This window comes from Orycteropus afer, unplaced genomic scaffold (assembly GCF_000298275.1).
Source record: "Orycteropus afer afer isolate SDZICR_OR568_19922 unplaced genomic scaffold, OryAfe1.0 scaffold00230, whole genome shotgun sequence".
NCBI lineage: Eukaryota > Metazoa > Chordata > Mammalia > Tubulidentata > Orycteropodidae > Orycteropus > Orycteropus afer.
Genome location: NW_006921817.1, coordinates 770,887 through 791,905, shown reverse-complemented (window position 1 = coordinate 791,905; position 21,019 = coordinate 770,887). Strand labels below are relative to the sequence as shown.

The 21,019-nt window shown below is 42.0% G+C and overlaps 1 protein-coding gene across 1 annotated transcript in view; it reads right to left on the bottom strand.

The window, feature by feature from the left end:
• PRAG1 (PEAK1 related, kinase-activating pseudokinase 1) overlaps positions 1-18,536 on the bottom strand; it is a 70,677-nt gene extending 52,141 nt beyond the window's left edge. Inside the window, exons 1-2 of the mRNA XM_007948874.1 lie at positions 18,207-18,536; positions 13,738-15,578 (exon numbers count right to left, since the gene is read on the bottom strand). Of these exons, the coding sequence (XP_007947065.1) occupies positions 13,738-15,578; positions 18,207-18,536 (2,171 nt within the window). The remainder of the gene's footprint in view (positions 1-13,737; positions 15,579-18,206) is intronic.
• Between the last annotated feature and the right edge of the window lie 2,483 nt (positions 18,537-21,019).

Genomic DNA, 21,019 nt, shown 5'->3' with positions numbered 1-21,019 from the left:
TTTTTGCAGTGTGTTTTTTGTCCTCTTACTTTTACTTTTCTGTTGGTTTTTCATTGTTGTTTTTGTCTGAGTGGGAGACAGCAACCATACCCATATGATACAACCACACCAGCACCTCTTGCAGCTCCAGTTACTGAGTGAGGGCCACTACTTCTTTCTGCACTAACTGGCCAATGATACACTACCACCAATAAGAGCCTGACTTACCCTTAACTGCTCTTCACAAACACTTAACAGGTCTGTGCAGCCACTCTCATTCTCTCACACCCACCAAGAAATAGGTGGTGAGTGCATAAGTGCTGCCAACTACTGAATAGAGGAGCACAGTATCTCAGTTCAACATACAATCACCAATTAAATATAAATACAACAAAGTCATAATGTATAGGAGACAACAGATCATGACAGCCCACACAAAGAAGCAACATAAAGCAAGAGAAAGAAGGGACCAGAATATAGATCCAGAACACATCCCTGAGGAAGAAGCAGCATTGGAACTTCCTGATAAGGAATTCAAAAGAATTATATTTAGGTATCTACAACGGATTGAGAGACAGATCAAGGAAAACACTGACAAAATTAAGGAAAACACAGACAAAACCCTAGAAGACTTTCAGAACAAAATACAAGAACAAAATGAATGACAAAATAAATGAAAAATTAGAAATGATACAAAATCTACAGATAGAAATCCAGAAGATTAATACTAAATGTTCAGAAATAGGTAATATATTAAAAGGGCAAAAGAGTAGAATTGAATCAATGGAAGACACAATTAATGAGACTGAAGACAAATACCTCAATACTTCTTTGGAAAGGGATCAATCAGAAAGAAGATCAAAACAAAATGAAGAAAGCCTAAGATTCATGTAGGATACCATCAAAAGGAATAACTTACATGTAATCGGAATTCCAGAACAGGAAAAGAAAAAGAAAACAACAGAGAAAATTGTCCAATATTTGTTGCAAACGAACTTCCCTGATATGATGAAAGATGAGAATACATCCATTCAGGAAGTCAAATGAACTCCAAAGAGTATAGACCTCAAAAGAAAATCACCAAGACATATCATCATCAAACTCACCAAAACCAAAGACAAAGAAAGAATCCTGGAAGCAGCACAAGAAAAACAAAAGGTTACCTACAAAGGGCAACCAACAAGACTAAGCTCAGATTTCCCAGCAGAAACCATGCAGACGAAAAGGCAATTGTATGGTATATATAAAACCCTGAAAGAGAAAAATTTCCACATATATACCCAGCAAAATGTCCCTCAAATATGATGGTGAAATTAGGAGATGTTCAAATAAAGATATTAAGGGAATTTGTTAAAACCAGACCAACTTTATAAGAGATACTAAAGGGAGTCCTTTGAACAGAGAACCAATAATAATAAACAACAATGGACCATTAATACACATGATGACATAACCCAGAAACCAACCCAGATATGGAAGTATCCAAAGTAAAATAAGCTTACAAGGTTGTAAACTTACCTAAACTAACACAGACTGAGGGGAAAACATTGAACAGACCCATAACAAAAGAAGAAATTGAACAGGTCATTAAAAAAATCACCCACAAAAATAAGTTCTACCCCAGATGGTTTCACTGGAGAGTTCTACCAAAAGTTCAGAGAAGAACTCACACCAATCCTACTCAAACTATTCCAGAACATAGAAAAGAATGGAATCTTCCCAAATTCATTTGATGAAGCATGCATAACCTTGATACCAAAACCAGGCAAAGACATCACTCAAAAGGAAAACTACAGACCAATATCCCTCATGAATATAGATGCAAAAATCTTCAACAAAATCCTAGCCAATAGACTCCAACAACTTATCAAACAAATAATACATTATGACCAAGTGGGGCTCATTTCAGGTATGCAAGGATGGTTCAACATTAGAAAAACAATCAATGTCATCCACCACATAAAGAAAACAAAGGAAAAGAATCACATGATCATAGCAGTAGATGCAGAAAATGCATTTGATAAAATCCAACACACCCCTTCCTGATCAAAACTCTTAGCAAAATAGGAATAGAAGGGAAATTCCTCAACAAAGCATATATGCAAAACCAACCCCCAACATTATTCTCAATGGAGAGACACTGAAACCTTTCCCCTTGTGAACAGGAACCAGACAAGGATGCCCTCTCTCAGCACTTGTATTCAACATTGTATTGGAAGTCCTAGCCAGGGCAATAAGGCAAGAGAGGGAAATCAAAGTCATCCAAATTGGTAAGAAAGAAGTAAAATCATCCCTATTTGCTGATGATATGATCTGATACATAGAAAACCCAACAGACTCAGTAAAAAAAAACTATTGGAACTAATTGAGACATTTAGCATCATGGCAGGATACAAGATCAACATACAAAAAATCAGTTGGATTCCTCTATACCAGCAAAGAGATTGCTGAAAGCATATAAGGAAATCAATACCATTTACCATAGCTACCAAAAAAATAATGTACTTGGGAATTAATCTTACCAGGGACACAAAAGACCTACACAAAGAAAATTACAAATCACTATTCCAAGAAACCCTAAGAGATATACATAAATAGAAGAACATACCATGCTCATGGATAGGAAGATTGAACATTGTGAAAATGTCAATTCTACCCAAAGCAATCTATACATTCAATGTAATCCCAATCCAGATTCCATCAGCATTCTCTAAAGATATGTAAAAACCAATCACTAACTTTATATGGAAAGAAAAGAGACCTCACATAAGCAAAGCACTATTGAAGAAGAAGAATAAAGTAGAATGTCTCACGCTGCCAGATCTCAAAACCTACTATACAGCCACATAGACCAATGGAACAGAATTGAGAACCCAGAAATGGTTCTATTGGTGGGGCTGTGGTTAAAGCACTGGGCTGCTAACCAAAAGGTTGGTAATGTGAACCCACCAGCCACTTGGCAGGAGAAAGATTTACAGCCTTGGAAACTCTATGGGACAGTTCTTCTTGTCTTATAGGGTCCCTATGAGTCAGAATCAACTCGATGATGGTGGGTTTGGTTTTGGTGTAAGGGCAGATGGGTGGCTCAAATGGTTAAGAACTGGACTACTAGCAGAAAGGCTGGTGTTTCGGACCTTCCTAGAGATGTCTCAGAAGACAGGTCTCACAATCTACTTCTAAAAGGATATAGCCTTGAGAATCCCACAGAACAGTTCCACTCTGCATGCAAGGGGTGGCCTGAGTCAAAATCAACTAGATAGCAACTAACAAGATGCCTAAGCGTACTATTATGAGGGCAGTGGTGGTTCAATGGTAAAATTCTCACCTTCCGTGCAGGCTTGATTCCTGGCCAATGCACCTTATGTGCAGTCACCATCCATCTGTAAAGGGAGACTTACATGTTGCTATGATGCTGAACTAATGTCTGTGTGACTTCTAGACTAAGCTGGACGCGGAGGAAAAGACTCAATCTACTGAAAATCAGCTAGTGAAGACCCTGTAGATCACAGCATTCCAATTCACATACAACCATAGGGATGGCACCTGACAAGTCAGCATTTCACTCCATCGTACATGGCATCACTGTGAGTCAGAGCTGACTCAGTGGTAGCTAACAACAACAAAGCAGGCTCTTTACCTTCAAGAAGTGACCTTTTAGTACAGTGCTGTACTGAGCACTGATCTTAGATCAGGCCAGGACAGTAAAAGGAGGGAACTATTCTTAAACTACTCCTGCATAGCAAGCCAATTTTATCTTTGCATTACTGAGCAGAGCACTGAATATGACGGGAATTCAGATCCCAGGAGAACCCATCTTATCAAAGGGAATCAAATCAGGGGTATGCCTTTGGCAGTCATATTACACACTACTGATTTAATTCACACCAACTCAACTCTCAATCCTTAAAGGCAGAACCTGACTTTTCAGCACCTTCCACACAGCTTATACAAATTAGGCAATTAGCAGATATCCAATGAATTAAAGAATCTCTAATCTCTATCCTTAGTCATAAGTAATATGCTCAGAAATAGAGAGATGGTTGTGTATAAGGTGAGCATTTACGCCAGGTAGGTACATTCCTTAGAATGATCAACCATGGGAGATCAGAAGGGCAGTATTTGCACATGGAGATAGCTGAGAGTGCAGGAATGCATAGGAAAGGACACAGGAAAAAAGGTAACCACAGAGAGGAAGTGGGAATAGAACTGTTACATTATGGGGATTGCAATCAATGTCATGAAACAAAATGTCTATGTACTATTGTATGGAAAATGAATGTGCTTTGTAAACTTTCACCCAAATAACAGTTTGTTTAAAAAAATAGATTGATGGTCGTAAATATTTTACATTCACTGCTGTTTAACTCTTTTGTGTTTGCTTTTTTTTATTTGTTTTCTGGGGTTTTTTAAATTACAAAACGGAAAGAGAGGAGCCAATTTCAGTATTACCTGCTCACAGCACCATTAGATATACAGCGTTTTAAGGTTCTATCCACAAACTCGTGGGAAAAGGCCAACTAGTAATTTGCCCCTGGCATGGGGCAAAAAATAAGCTTGCATTGTTTGTACATGTGCTTTGTTCTGTTGGCCAAACTCTGTGTATGGAGTAATTGCTGAGACTGAAGTATGCCCAGTATTTACTTTTACCTGGGTCAACTGGCTCTCCAGTGTACTTATTTAAGTTTGGTCAAAAAGGCACAAACATAGAGAAGATTTACTAAATACATACAGTACTTCCTAAGACAAACTATGATTCCCAAATTGTCACCCTGAAAGCCTATTATGCATTAATATAACAGAATTTTATACTGACTTTTTGCCACCTCATAGAAATCTATGATGGTATAATGTGCCTCAGGAACAAAGCATTTGGAGCTCTAATTAGATTGGATATGAATTATGGAGACAAAAACTCATCTCACTCATTCTATTCCCATTCTGAGTGCTCATGCTGGGAGACCACATTAATGGAGAGACCATATTATAATATTGTTTCAGTTTGGTTTCTGGTTGGAAAAGTGGCCATTTTTGTGGAAAGAAAAGAACTCCATCTATGCTACTGTAATCACCTCATCTGATGACAAGAAAAGAGGGAGAGAGAAAAGGAAGGCAATAAAGAATAAGTAAAAGCTCAAGAGCAGACTCATACCTAGCTCTCCAAAGCCCCCACAGAATAAGGGAAGAATTTAGTCAAAAATACAAATGACAAAAATTACCATCAGTTAAATGAAAATAAATTAATGATAATAGATTAAATATAATAAATAAAAATAAAATTACAAAAATTATAATTTTAGTGGGTTAAAAATTGTTGTTGTTAGATGTCATTAAGTCAGCTCCGACTCATAGTGACCCTATGTACAACAAAACACTGCCTAGTCCTGTGCCATCCTCATAATCTTTGCTATGCTTGAACCCGTTATCACAGCCCCCATGTCAATACATCTCATGTAGGGAGTTGTCCTCTTTCACTGGTCCTCTACTTTACCAAGCATTATATCCTTTTCCAGGGACTGGTCCCTTCTGGCAACATGACCAAAGTACCTGAGATGAAGTCTGACCATTCTGGCTCCAGAGGAGCATTCTGGTTGTAATTCTTCCAAGACAGCTTTGTTTGTTCTTCTGGCAGTCCCTGGTCTCTTCTCAATATTCTTCACCAACACAATTCAAATGCATCAATTCTTCTTTAGTCTCCCTTATTCATTGTCCATCTTTCATATGCATATGAGGCAAGTGAAAACACCACAGCTTGAGTCAGGCACACCTTATTCTTCAAAGTGACATCTTTGCTCTTTAATATTTTAGAGACATCTTTTGCAGAAGATTTGCCCAGGCCAATATGTTTGATTTCTTGACTGCTGCTTCCATGGGCATTGATTATGGATCCAAGTAAAAGGAAATCCTTGACAACTTCAGTCTTCTCTCCATTTATCGTGATGCTGCTTATTGGTCCAGTTGTGAGGATTTTTGTTTTCTTTACGTTGAGGTGTAATCCAAACTGAAAGCTTTAATCTTTGATCTTCATCAATAAGTGCTTCAAGTCATATTCACTTTCAGCACGCAAGGTTGTATCATCTGCATATTGCAGGTTAATGAATCTTCCTCCAATCCTGATGCCATGTTCTTATTCATACAGTCCAGTTTCTTGGATTATTTGCTCAGCGTACAGATTGAATAAGTATGGTGAAAGGATATAACCCTGACCCACACCTTTTAAACTATGCATTATCCCCTTGTTCTGTTCAAACAACTGCCTCTTGGTCTATCTATGTACAGCTTCCTCAGGAGTACAATTAACTGTTCTGGAATTCACATTCTTCCCAATGTTATCCATAATTTGTTATGATCCACACAGCCAAATGCCTCTTCATAGTCAATAAAACACAGGTAAACATCTGTGTTCAGTTCTTTTACTTCATCATTCCTTCCATTCACTTTAACTACTCTGTGTTAAGAGCAAGTATTAGAGTCTTTTGACATCCATTTTGGTCTTTTCTTTCTTGTTTTTTTAATGACCTTTTGCTTTCTTCATATATGATGCCCTGGGTGCCATCCTACAACTTGTCAGGTCTTTGGCCATTATTGTTGTTGTTGTTGTTATGTGCCATCGAGTCGGACACAACTCGTAGCGACCCCTCTTTGGGTTTCTGAGGCAGTATCACTATGGAAGTAGATTGCCCCATCTTCCTTCCAAGGAGTGGCTGGTGGGTTTGAACTGCCAGGCTTCTGGTTAGCAGTCAAGTGCCTTAGGCAGGGTTCATTATGTCAAAATTATTCTTGAGATGGTCTCTAAATTCAGGTTGGATATAAATTTAGGTACGCTGAAGGAGCTCTGGTGGTGCAGTACCTAATGCATTTTACTGATAACCAGAAGGTTGGCAGTTCCAACCCACCATCTACAGAAGGAAAGAAGGAAGGAAGATGGGGCAATCTACTTTCGTAAAGATTTACCACTTTGGAAAACTAATGGGGGTTGCTATGAGTCAAAATCGACTCACTAGCAGTGAGTTTGAGTTTAAACACAGATTAACAATTAGCACTAGTAATAACTTTAGACTACCACTCATTTGTCAGTCTGGTATACTGTGGTGGCTTGAGTGTTGCTATGATGCTGGAAGCTACACCACTGGTAATTTAAATATCAGCAAAGTCAACCATGGTGAACAGATTTCAGCAGAACTGCCAGGCAATGAAGGACTAAGAAGTTGGAACTGGCAATATAATTCTAAAAAAAATTGGCCAGTGGAAAACTTATGAACAGGAGCAGAACACTGTCTGATAAGCCCCTCAAATTGGAAGAAACTCAAAATACAACTGGGGAAGAACTGCCTCCACGAAGTACAAGCAACCTTAATGACTTGGATGGAGTAAAGCTGTTGAGATCGTCATTTGATATTTCATTTGAGTGACAAGACTCAAAATGAAAAGGTACAGCTGCAAATACCCATTAATAATTGAAATGTGCAATGTATACAGTATGAATCTAGAAAAACTGGAAGTTGTCAAAAATGAAATAAAGTGCTTGAAGTTTGATATCCAGGCATTGTTGTTGTTATGTGCTGTCGAATTGGACTTGACTCATAGCGACCCCTCCTTGGGTTTCTGAGGTGGTATCATTACGGAAGTAGATTGCCCAACCTTCCTTTTGAGGAGTGGCTGGTGGGTTTGAAATGCCAGCCTTCTGGTTAGCAGTCAAGTGCCTTAGGCATTATGCTACCAGAGCTCCTCATCCAGGCATTAGTGAACTGAAATGGACTGGTATTGGTCATTTTGAATTGGACAAATATATGGTCTACTGTACCAGAAATTGAAGAGGAATGCCATCACATTCATCATCAAAAAGAACATTTCTAAGGCACTTGACTGCTAACCAGAAGGCTGGCAGTTCTAACCCACCAGCCACTCCTCGGAAAGAAGGTTGGGCAATCTACTTCCATAGTGATACTGCCTCAGAAACCCAAAGAGGGGTCGCTATGAGTCGGGTCTGACTTGATAGCAAATTAACAATAACATCCTGAAGCACAATGCTATCAGTGATAGGATAATATCCATACAGATACATAATCCAGTTATTACAATTATTATTCATATTTACATACCAACCACTAATGCCAAATATAAAGAAACTGAAGATTTTTACCAACTCTGTAGTCTGAAATTGATCAAATATGAAATTATGATGCACTGATAATTACTAGTTATTGGAATGCAAAAGTTGGAAACAAAGACAGATTGGTAGCTGGAAAATATGGCCTTGGTGACAGAAATAATGCAGAGATTGCATGATATTATTTTACAAGACTGATGATGCATTTATTGGAAATACCTTTTGTCAACAACATAAACAGTGACTATACATATAGATGTCACTGGATGGAATACACAGGAATCAAATCAACTATATCTGTAGAATTCATTTTACTTGGATCCACAATCAATACCCATGGAAGCAGTAGCCAATAAATCAAATTATGTACTGCATTGGGCAAACCTGTTGCAAAGATCTCTTAAATGTTAAAAAAACAACAACGTCACTTTATGGGAGGACCTGAGAATTGATGTTTTTGCATTATGGTGTTGGTGAAGAATACTGAATATACCATGGACTACTCAATGGCACATAACAACAACAACAACAATATGGACTACTAGAAGAATAAACAAATCTGTCTTAGAGGAAGTGCAATCAGAATGTTCCTTAGAAGTGAGGATGGTGAGAGTTTGTCTCATGTAATTTGGACGTGTGATCAGGAGGGACCAGTTTCTGGAGAAGTGTCAGTGAAAAAGAGGAAGATCCTCGACAAGATGGATTGACAGCGGCTGCAATAATGGGTTCAAACACAGCAAAGATTGTGAGGATGGTGCAAGAGCAGGCAGTACTTCCTTCTGTTGTATTTAGGGTCACTAAACTCTGGTAGCATAGTGGCTAAGACACTTGCCTGCTAACCAGACAGCTGGCGGTTCAAACCCACCAGCCACTCCTCGGAAGGAAGGTTGGGCAATCCTGCTTCCGTAGTGATACTGCCTCGGAAACCCAAGGAGGGGTCGCTATGAGTCGGGTTTGACTTGACGGTACATAACAACAACAACAACAACTTTAGAACAAAAATGACTCTCATTTTCTTGGGAAAATTTTCTTTCTTTTGATTAGTCTCACTTGAGGCCAGAACATCTGGAAACTAAACCTGTACAAACCTGTCTTATTTCTTATTGCCTCGTCCTCCTTTAACCCTACATCTGAATGTAGGCTTATATTTGATCCTAATTTGGATTTTTTGTCAAACACTTGTCTGTACAAACCAAATAATTCCCCCTCAACTGCCCTTGTCATTCAAAAATCATAGGTCATCTAAAACCAGGTTTGAATCTATAAAGAAGTAATAGGTAAAATATGTTTTATTCTTTTGCATCTTAATTATTTCTCCAGGCATTACTGCTCTCATTAAACTAAGTCTTGAATGTGCATGGAAACTAAGGAGTCCACACTTCTTTCCTAACTTTATAGTTTTGTAACCAGCAATACTTGTTGATTAACTTACAACTTTGCCTTAAATTTTGGCCGAGTAGCCCAGGGATTCAGTGGGGTCCATCATTCTGAGTAGGTATGAGTTTCCATATGGGTGTAGGAGGTAGGCAGGGATGTAGATTCTGCCTTCCATGCCCAAGAGAAGGGTTAGGTGTATGTACTTCAACACTGCAATGAAGGGCTGCACAGAGCATTCTTGCTGAGGATTGAAAGCCTTTGTCCTACACGGCAAGAGGTTCCTCGGGAGCATGAATGGGAGATTCCAGAGGACAATATCTCAAACACACATAAACCACTGCCAAACATTCAAAAACAGGACCACAAGAAAGTGAAGTCCCTCTGAATATCTATTTTTTTTTACCTTGGGTCAGAACAAGTTTTATAAAACAAGGTGATAGTCAACCCAGAAAAATTGTTCTCTGTTCATCCATAATGGCCCAAGAAAGCAGATGAACCCTTTATCTCTACACAGTGAATAAATGGAAAATAACCAGGGCTTTGAACCAGTTCATTGTTGTTCAAACCCTGCTGAGAATTTGCATTTCCATCTCAGATACCCTGAATTAGAAACTACATTTTAACAAGATCCTCCTTCTGGTTCAGTATATCTGGTGTAGAAATGGAAACCCTCAGGAGGAGGTTGAACTACAATGACCAGTTTGAAACAGGGCCTAGCATTAAACAACCTCTTTCTTGAGAGTTGAGTTTCATCTAACACACATAATGAGAGCTATTCTCTTCGCTCACAGGTGAGACTGGTCAGTAGAAAGAGGGCCCATTTAACAGATGGGGGCTCACATAAAGAAATCAACTTAATCTTGCACATCACTTGAAGACCTTCCAACATTTTCTCATCTAGGAAAAGTGGCACATGCCCCGACATCATTGCCAGTCTGAAACTGCTATTCATACTGCTTCAGCTGTAGGCTGCATTCTCATTAACATTCTGATTTGCCAACACTCTGACCTGCAAGGTGTGAAGACTATGAGGTTCTTGGCACCACCCCCAGAGGAAGTGAGTAAAAACCCATGTCCAGGATTAAGTCAGCTCATAGTCCCAAGCCTGCCTTATCTCCTTAAGGGGAGATGTGAAGATTCAAGAGACAATGTCAATAATGCTTGAAAATCTGTCCAGAATAAAAATATATACTAGTTTATTTTAAATAGTACTAGATGCTCTTTTCTCTTTTTCTTTAAGCTGCTTAATTTTATTTCATTGATTTTTCTCCCAAAAGTCTTAGAAACAAGAATTTTTTTCTTTTGTTTTGATTTTTTTTTTTTTTTTTGAAAAAGGTCAGAATCTCAGAGATTCCCATCTGGTTTGAGCTGTACATAATCCATAACACACTGGGCCAAAAACTCTGATCTCAACCCAGATGCTAATTAAAACCCTACCTGAGTCATGTTGCTATGGTTACTGGGATTTCTACAAGCCCTATGATTCTTAAACAAGAAAGTTTTAGTTACTTCTCCCAGGCTCTGGTGGTGTTCCTGGGATTGGGCCAGGCCTATTCCTATAGGGTGTGGGCAGCACTGCCAGTCAAGAATGTGGGGTAGTTTCTGCCTACATAATAACTGAGCTCTGCATTGGATTCTGCTGTTCATCTCATTTGCCCTTTCAACGACAGGGTGTTATAAAAGTGTTGCTATCAGCATCTCATTTTAGAGAAGAATAACCTGGAGGCTCAGTCACAGCAAGTGGCTTCCTCAAGAACACTCAGCCTGTAAGTGAGACAGACAGATGGAACGTGAACTTGGTTTTCTGACACCAAAGTCTGTGGTTTTCAATACAAACAGTTAACTTGATCAGCTGCTAACTAAAAGCCCGGAGGCTTGAGTCCACCCAGCAGTGCCTTGGAAGAAAGGCCAGGTGATCTACTTCTGATAAATCAGCACTGAATACCCTGTGGAGCACAGCTCTACTCCGACACACCAGGCAGATTCAACTCCATGGCAAATGGCCTACTGGCTACCCAGGCCTGAGGCAGACAGACACAATGCCCTGCTCAAGCTCTATGCCCGTTGGTATGTGCTTTGTGTTCAGGAGCATAGACTCTGAAGTATTAAGCAGGTTACTGCAGTTCTGTCCATCTCTGTTTTTTCATTTGTGGAAAAGGGATAGTAATTCCTACCTATTGGGTTTTTTGAGGATAGCATGAGTTAATAGAGCTAACGCTCTGAGATCACTGCCTGACCCATTAGTAAAGTGCCATATAAATGAGCTCGTCATAGCTGCCGCAGCATCATTCATCCCGAGAGTTAACACCGTAGCCAAAGCTAGTCTGTGATCACCTGAGGATCTGGAGAATGTCTATTCCGCGGGGCAGGTGGCCAGTGTAACACTACAACAAAGTAGGGTAGTTATGAAAGAAAACCCATGTTAGATCGCATCACAGCCTGGGACGCCTTGATGTTCAAAGTCAAGTGCCCCAGCTGCTTCCTCTGTGGTCAATTCTCTTGCTTCTGACATCAACCCGGAGGCACATCAGCTAAAACAGAATGACTGGAAATGACATGACTAGAGAAAGTCTGTTCATAAATGCTGTCATTTTTTTTGAAAACCAGCAGGTTTCTCCTCCCTGATATGAATCAGTTTTCCTCTAATCAAGGGAAATTTTTCCCCCCCAGAATTTAAATTCCATGTGCAGCTCAATAGCTTTAAAATCAGCATTTATTTTTCTTGAACCTTTGAAAGGTAATTTAAACTGGCAGGAGATAGGAGTGAAGCCATGGAGAAAGCTCTGAGTTTCAGCATGCTAAAATGAAACTACGATTTTTTTTTTGTTGTTGTTCTTTAAAAAACCACATCTCAGGGTTTCTAACCATGGGCAGAGCCTCCTACTTTTCTGTGTCTTGGCCCCAGGGCCTCATTGGCACTGTGGTCCAGTAACTGTGAACGTGTTTACTAAGCACACATTTGGCATTGCCAGTTTGCCTCTCCATCTCTCTGCCTCCAAAAATCCTGCTGCACAGCTTCCTTTCACTCTCTTTTGCATATTTAAATAAATGGAAAATTTCAGGGTTTCCTTGAGAAAGCTTGCCTAAGGCTCTTTGGAGACTTGGGGAAATAGTGCTAGATTATAAAAATATGGGCGCCGCTGGCTACCACTGTCAACCACTTGAAGGAAGATCTATGTAGGAGATTCTAGATAGAGTGGGAGAACAATGTAGAACAAAACTCAAAATCGTTAAAAAAAGAAAAAGGGACCAGGTTTGCTGGTCTGATAGAACTTAATAGAACCGCTGACACTATGGCCCCTAGCTGCCTTTCAGGTCTGGAATTAAACCACTCCTATGGTTTCCAGCCAAACTAAGGACAGGCATACGAACTGAACATTTACATTAGGTACACTTCCTGGAGAGATCAATCATGGGAGAATAGAAGGGTTGTGTATGCACAGGGAGACAGCCTAGGGGTCAGGAGTGCATGGAGGGAAGGACACAGGGAAGAGGTAATTATGGGGAGGAAGTGGGAGGGGAGCTGTTGCATTGTGGGAAATTGCAGTCAATGTTATGAGACAAAGTGTATGCGAGCTGCTGTATGGAAAATGAATTTTCTCTGTAAACTTTCACCCAAATCACAATAAAAATTAAAAAAAAAAAAATGCACCAAAAAAGAACAACAACTTGAGAGTGCTACTTTGAAAGAGTGGCTACTCAGCAGCCAATCCCAACCAGGGCATAGCTTGTAGGTTGTTTGCTGAGCAAAACAGGAGTAACTTGGCATGCTCTCTGTAGGCTGTGCTGGACTCCCTTCTCTGAAATTTAAATAAAGTCACAAGGGCCTTAGGGCAGACACTGGTGCTTGGAGGGCAGGTGCAAATAGTTAACATTCTCAGCTGCTAACTGAAAGGTTGGTGGGTGGAGCACACCCAGAGGTGCCTCAGGAGAAAGGCCTGGTGATCCACTTCTGAAAAATCAACCACTGAAAACTCTACGGAGCATAGTTCTACTCTGACACACATGGGGTCGACATGAGTCAGAGCTGATTCAATGGTAACTGGTTTACTGGTTATGCAGGGCTAAGCCAGACAAATACAATGCCCTGCTCAAGTTCTTATGCCCACTGGTGTGTGGAGTGTGGTTAAGAGCACAGACCTGGACCTGGAGGTCTTCAGCAGAGAAGGCCAAGTGGGAGTTCTCTGACCAAGTCCCTGGAAGAGCCCTTTGTCCTGCTGGACACAAAACTTGTCCTACAGAATCCCAAGTTAGACACTGACAAATGTACTCACCTCGACTTTGGAGGTGGGGGTGGAGGTGAAAATGCCTCAATTCCATTTCTGTCCTTGGGGAACTCAAAGGCAAAAGAAGCTGATTTGCTCATTCCGGTCCCAGCTTTGCTGTTCTGCCTAAAGGAACCGTCTGTTGGATGGAGCCGGTGCCAGGTTGAAGAGTGTGAACAGTCTCCAGTGCCATTTTCCATTTCTCTGCCCCAGCCTTGACTCAACAATTCTGGTTCCACCTCCTCCTCTTCCTCTATACGACACTGACGACTCCAGGCACCAGTCTGGTACCTGGGTCGCCTCTGGTCCAGGTTGGTAGCAGAGGCAGTAGTGGAGGTAGGGGGTAGGCACCTGACAAGTTCATTGGTGGTAACACCATTTGTACTGCAGGAAGAAGCAAGGTCAGCAGGGCTTCTGGATGAAGGCTGGGGCCCAGTGCCACTGCTGGAGCTACCCTTGCTGAGGTCAGTCAGTGGGGAGGCAGATGGCAACACAGGGGACCCTCCAGGGCTACTCTTGGATAGCTTGGGGGGGATGGCAGGCTTCCCCTTGGGTGTACTCTCACCTACATCCTGACGGTGGCTTTCCCTGGAGCTCAGCCCCTGCTCAGCTGATGTCTCCTCTTCACCTGCCTCAGAGTCCTGGCTCACAGGCCCTCGGGGCCACTGCACCCCTACTGCAGAGTCAGGGCTGCTTAGGCAGATTGTTCGGTGGTCCTCTTCTGGGTGGGCTGCCATGACAGTGATGGTGGCTGCTACCTGGGTGGCCATATCTGGGCCTTCCCTGTCTTGGCCCCAGCCACAGGCTGTTTTCTCAGCCCAAGTATTACCTGTCCGTACCTGGTCCTGGCACTGACCAGATGCTACCTGTTCTACCTTGGCCTGTGGTCTAGAAGGCACTGGGCCAGCCTTCTTCCTCTTGGTGCTCTCAGCATAGATGGGTTCGGATTGCACAGCTTCCCTGGAAGGGCCTGGGGACTGGGCCTCCCTAGTCAGCCCAAGGCATCTGCTAGAGTTTACCATGTGGCAGCCTACTTTCTCCTGCTTCTCTGGCACAGGTTCCTTTATGAGGGAGCAGTAATCACTCTCAAGGTGGGGAGCAAAGGGGCTGCTGGTGCCACTGCTACCGCTCCCACATGAGATGCCATCTGAAGAGCTGGTGGTCTCTGAGGTACAGGATGGCTTCTTGGGCCCCAGGCAGGATGGATGCTCTGCTGAGTCCTGGGTATAGCACTCCATCCGGAAGCCCAACACCCGCTTGTCCTCCTCTGTGGGCCCACCACACACTGCTTGATCCCAGCACCCTGGCACACGGTCCGTCCCATCATGTTTGCGTTTGGAGCCTTCAGCCTGTGAGGCGTCCTTGGCACCAGGGCTCCCAGGGCAGCAATCCACAATAGAGCAGTACTCCCCCGCTTCACTGTCCCCTGAGGGTGAGCACCTCTGATCACTGTCATCCTCTGAGGGCAGGGATTCCCTCAGGCACTGTGGAGAAGAGTAGGGCCCAGGGCCCTTAGTGCAGCTAGATGCCATCTCGGCAAAGGTGGCCAGTTTCTGGCGGAAGCTCTCCTGAGTAGAGGTCAACTCTTGGTAAGGAAATGTGGGTTTATCCTCTCGACCACCCTTGTCACTAGGAAAACTCACAGGGTGGAAGGCAATGTTCCTTTCCCCCCGCGTTTCCAGGCTATGCAGGCCAACCATGGCATATGCAGGGGAGCAACGTGAGCTGCCATCCGTGGGGGCAGAGGGACCACCAGCCTTCTGTGCACTGCGGAAGCTGCTCAGATAAGCTCTTGGTGGATCATCCTGCTTCGAGAGGGGGAGCTTGTTGGATGTTCGCCTCCAACTGACCTAGAGACCCAAGGTTAAAAGACTTACATGAGATTTTGCTACAGAGAAAAGGGAGAGAGAAAAAGTAAAAGGGAAGTGCTATGATATTGCAAACTGTCTCTTATCCTGCAGTGAGGGAAGATAGCAGCTGGCTGCTCGGTCAGTGCAAACTCTCCAGCACGCCCACCTTCTGATCTCCCCACAAGCCTTATCATCATTGCAAGGCACCCATTGAGCCATTCCTCTTCCCAGATACTGAGTGGCACTTCCCACTGGTGGCCTGCCATTCTTTTGGCTTAGGACTGTGAAGTAGAGGAAAAAAAAATCTTAAACCATTTTGCTTTCTTCCTCAACTGTCTTGCAAAATTAGGTTCTCCTATAGGCTTTTCAAATAGGATTTTTGGGTTTTAATTTTGCTTTTTGTTTGCTAGTTTTTTAATAATCATGTTGTGCATTCCTGAAGAAAACAAGCATCATGAGAATTTTTAAAGCAATTAGTGTGGGTGGTGGGGCAGAGGCAGGAGAGTGAGGGGTGGTTCCTGAGCTGGGTCATGGCTTCCCTGCTTCCCTCTGGGTTTTGCTTCTAGTTATGCCAAAGACTGCTCTTTTTCCCAGTTACAGGCAGTGACTTAGCCTAAGCCTGCATAAGCGGTTGTGTTAGTTGAACTATGAGAGAGAGATGTGCATTGGCCATTATCATTGCCAGAGTCATGGTCCCCCTTCCTCCTTCTTGTCTAAAGTGTTCTCTTCCTCCCTGATTTTCAGGAGTAGCCTCAAAATAGGACTAGCATCTGGGTCTTTTCTAAGATGATTCTGAACTTAAAACCTGCCTTAGTATGTGCAGGTTGAAGATAGCCAGAATGGCCTGGTGAATGGGCGTAACCAGCTTAGGAAAGTAGGGTGGCCCCTCTGGGCCTAACCCTGAAAGGGACATCTCAGCTACAGGAACTGACTCTCCTCAATTAAACCTCCACTGATTTGAAAATGACCTTTCTTTCCACACACACATACACTTACTCACACATACTCTCTCTCTCTTCCTGATCCACTTACCACACTGGTTCAGGAGACTAGGAACAAGCAAAGAGGCTAAATAGGCAGCAAGTGGTTCTAAAAACATGTCGTAGACATGCCTAAAAGCTGTAAACTCCAGCAACCCTGTTCTGTGTGTCCTCTAGGGATGTACTGATTTTAGTGATTCTGTATCAAAGCTGGTAAAATTCAAGCTTCAAATTAGAAGTAAGAATACCATATGGGTATTAAACACTATTAAGGAATTACTGTTAATATTTGTAAATGAGATAATGATATTGTGGTTCTATTTTTTTTATAGCATTTACCTTCCAAAGATATGTGCTGAAATGATTCAATGCCAGGGATTTCCTTTAATATCACAGCGAAGGAAAGTGGGTGTTGGTAGTGATGATACAAGATTGTTTATGATTTGATAAATGTTGAAGCTGAGTGATAGGTGCATGGAGTTTGTTATACAATTACTACTGCTTGTACTTACACTTAAAATTATCAATTAAAAAGCTTAAAAAACATTTCATAATAGTTAAAATGTGGAAATACCTAAATGTCCACCAACAGATGATGTATTAATAGAATGTGATACATATATATATAATGGAATATTACTCAGCCAAAAGGAGAAATGATGTCTGGGCACATGCTACAACTTGGATCAATCTTGAAAACAATACACCGACTGAAAATAAATCAGTCATAGAGAATAGATGTTGTTACAATCCCACTTTTATGATATAGGCAGGGTAGTGCCTAAGGCATTTCAAGCCCACCAGCCACTCCTTGGAAGGAAGATTGGGCAATCTACTTCCATAGAGATACCGCCTCGGAAACCCAAGGAGGGGTTGCTATGAGTCGAACTGAGTTGGTGGCAGTGAATTTGGTTTGGTTTTAGAAGGAGATCAAAGTGGTTTCCAAGGATGGGAAGAAGCAGGTAAGAGGAAAGAAACTCAATGCTTAGGAGGCATTGAGTTTCTGGTGATGGTGGTGGAATAATTTAGAAACACATAGTGGTGATAATTGCACAAGATGAACATAATCAAATGTCACTGAACTGTACATATGAAAAATGTTGAATTGGCAAATATTTTGTTTATGTACATGTATATATATATATATATATATATATATATATATATATATATATATACAAACTCACTGCTGTCGAGTCGAGTCAATTCAACTCATAGCAACCCCTCCTTGGGTTTCCAAGGCAGTATCACTATGAAAGTAACTACAGAAGTAGATTGCCCAAGCTTCCTTCTGAGAACTCCATATACATATATATATATATATATATACACATATATAAAATAAAACAATCGAAGCTTAATTTTTTCCCCCCAAAGTTCCAGTTTGGTCTGCCCTTACACAATCTCCAGGGAGGATAAAATTTTGAGGGGCTGGACTATCAGTTCTTTGCCCAAAGGGACAGAGAGAAAGGAGGGCAAGCGATTGGAAAATACCAGCAGTCAGGAAATAGCAATCTTGAGGCAAGGCAAGAGAAAGCCATTCTGTAGGATTCCTGCTCAAACAGCCCTCTCTGGCTGCCAGCCAGTCACCAAGTGTTACAACAGGAGCAGCCCCTATAAAAATACCACAGAGGTTAGTCAGCCTCACCTGCGAGCCTTCAGCATTCATGCTGGCCTCTGTCCACACATCAGAGGCATCAGAGCTCATCATGGTGGGCTTTACTGCGATAGTGGGTTTGGAGTAGGGCAAGTTATTCACACCCTCATCTTCTATACGGCAGTTCTCGGGCCTAGGAGGCAGTCGGGGTGGAGGGGGTAAGCTGCCCACTCTGGGCTGGGGTCGGCTAGTCACCAGTTGGTGGTCACTCCGCAGGCAGAAGCAGTTTTTGCAGGACCCGGGCTTCCAGATGTGTTCCACAAAGTCATTGCAGGCAGACATTTTCAGGCTCTCAGGGTTCAGTCGGATGGTCTGGTGCATGCTGACTGGGCAGTGTGGTTCATCTTGCACCTGGTTCTCTGGAGTGATCTTGGCTGATGTTGGTCACAGAATACTTTCCTGGAAAGGCAGAACACTTGCCTGATTAGAGAGCTCCACTGCCAGAAGTCGGGTGCGTTATCAAGAGAGGAATTATTTGATCTGGGATGTAGGAAGGAGAAAAACTGTAAAGACTATTATTCCATTTCTTCTGATGCCCTCATCCATTTTTTCAGCACAAGGTTCTTAGTTACTGTCTAGTGTTGTGGCCTTATCAGAAGCGGTAAATACTGTTATTGTTGTTATGTGCCATCGAGTCAGCCCTGACTCATAGCGACCCCTCCTTGGGCTTCCGAGGCAGTATCACTACGGAAGTAGGATTGCCCAACCTTCCTTCCGAGGAGTGGCTGGTGGGTTTGAACCGCCAGCCTTCTGGTTAGCAGTCAAGTGCCTTAGCCACTATGCTACCAGAGCTCCCTAAACATAGCTTTATTCCATGAGTAGAGAGCATACAAAATGTTCAGCCCCCTAAAACCTCTGGAGAACATGGAGATGAGAAGACTGTATCTCATGCATGTGATCCTTGCTGTTGAGGATACAGAGCCAAGAATACTGTTCCCAGAGAAACAAGAACTATTCAAGGATAACCCATAGTATTTGACCAAGACATATGTGAGAGGGGAGACAGGCTCAGACCTTAAAATCAGCACTCTAATCCCTACTTTTGACCAGGGGTTGACTGGAATGTGTTGAAAAAGAAGAGAAGTGTGATGTGGGCCTGCCCCCAATGGGGGAATCTTTCCTGGAGGTTGGCAACTTGGGAATTTAGCCCCTCCCTTCCTTGTTTAATATAGGTCATTTAATCCTGTTACTAGTGAGATCAACAAAGTTCATGTGACAGGCCAAGGGCAAATAAGAAAAAGAAGTGCATGATAACCACACCTCTGTGGTCTGAGAGAGAGAACAGAAACAAACAGTTGGCTTCAATCAATTACTGGTGACCCCATGTGTGTCAAAGGAAAACTGTGCTCTATAAGATTTTCAATGGTTGATTTTTCAGAAGTAGATTGCCAGGCCTTTCTTCCAAGGTGCTGATGGGTAGACTTGAACTTCCAATGTTTTTGTTGGCTGCTGAGTGCTAACCCAAGAGAGAGAAGAGTTTGCTAAATCTCTCATTTTCCCTATGATAACTCTGGAGATAAGAATACTTGCTCAAAGAGTTAATTGCCTCTGAGGGTAAAATTGAGAGGAGACAATTTGCACCATCCAAACAAACATCTAACCCATTGCCCTCTGATTGCAACTCATAGCGAATAGGCAAGAAGAGCTGGGGTAAGACAGATTTCAAGAAAAATGGAGATCCCCAAGGAACCAGGAAGCAGAAGCTGAAGAGGGAATACACAGACAAAGCCTTCCCTTAAGGCCGACCCTCTGAATTTGGACTTTAACCTCCTAAATGATGAGAAAATAAACTTCTGTTTGTTAAAGCCACCCATTTGTGGTACTTCTGTTATAGCAGCACTAGATAATGAAGACAGATTTTGCTACTGAAAGAGGGAGGTGTTGCTCTAACAGATACGTAAAATGTGGAAGCAGTTTTACAATTGGTTAAGGGGTAGAGGCTTAGAAGAGTTATAAGGAGCCTAATAGTAAAAGCCTAGATTGTCTTGAAAAGACTGTTGGTAGAATTATGGATGTCAAAGGCAATTCTGATGAAGGCTCAGAAGGAAGTGAAAACAGCTACAGAGGAAGTCTCTGTCATCTTAGAGAATATGGCACCAGCAACAGAATGTTGCTATAAATGTGGATGGTAAATGTGCTTTTGTTGAAGTTTTAAAAGAAAATGATGAACATACTATTGGACGACGGACAAAGGATGATGCTTTTTATGCAGGGGCAAAGAACCTGTCTGAATTATGTTCAAGTGCTTGGTGAAAGGTAGAACTTGGATACTTGACTAAAAAGACTTCTAAGCAAGATCTTAAAGGGGCTACGGAGTTTCTCCTTGCTGCTTTTAGCAAAATGCGAGAAGAAAGAGACATACTTAAAAACGAACTGTGCAAAATGAAAACAGGACTTAAAGATTTGGAAAATTCTGTTGTATAAACTAAAAGCATGTGTCCTAGAATGTTCACCAAGGACATGGCTACATAATCTTTTGTTAAAGAGATTAAGACTGTCATTGTTAAAGAGATTAACTATCAGAGTAGAAAATCCATCAGCTTAGACGGAGAAAGAAAGAAAGAAAGAAAGAAAGGAGAGAACATTGTCTGACTTTTGGAATTCTACAGGGAGGAAACAGGCCAAAGGAACTATATCTGTCATCCTCCAAGAAAAGAAAAGGACCATCCCTGGAGCAGCTTGGAGATCAACAAAACTGTTGAAAGGAGCACGGGAAGCAGGGCTTTCTCTGTTTCAAAGGGTGGGGCTACAGTCTTCTGGATTTCAAAGGATGGGGTCATTGCCTTGTAGGTTTCAAAGAGGAT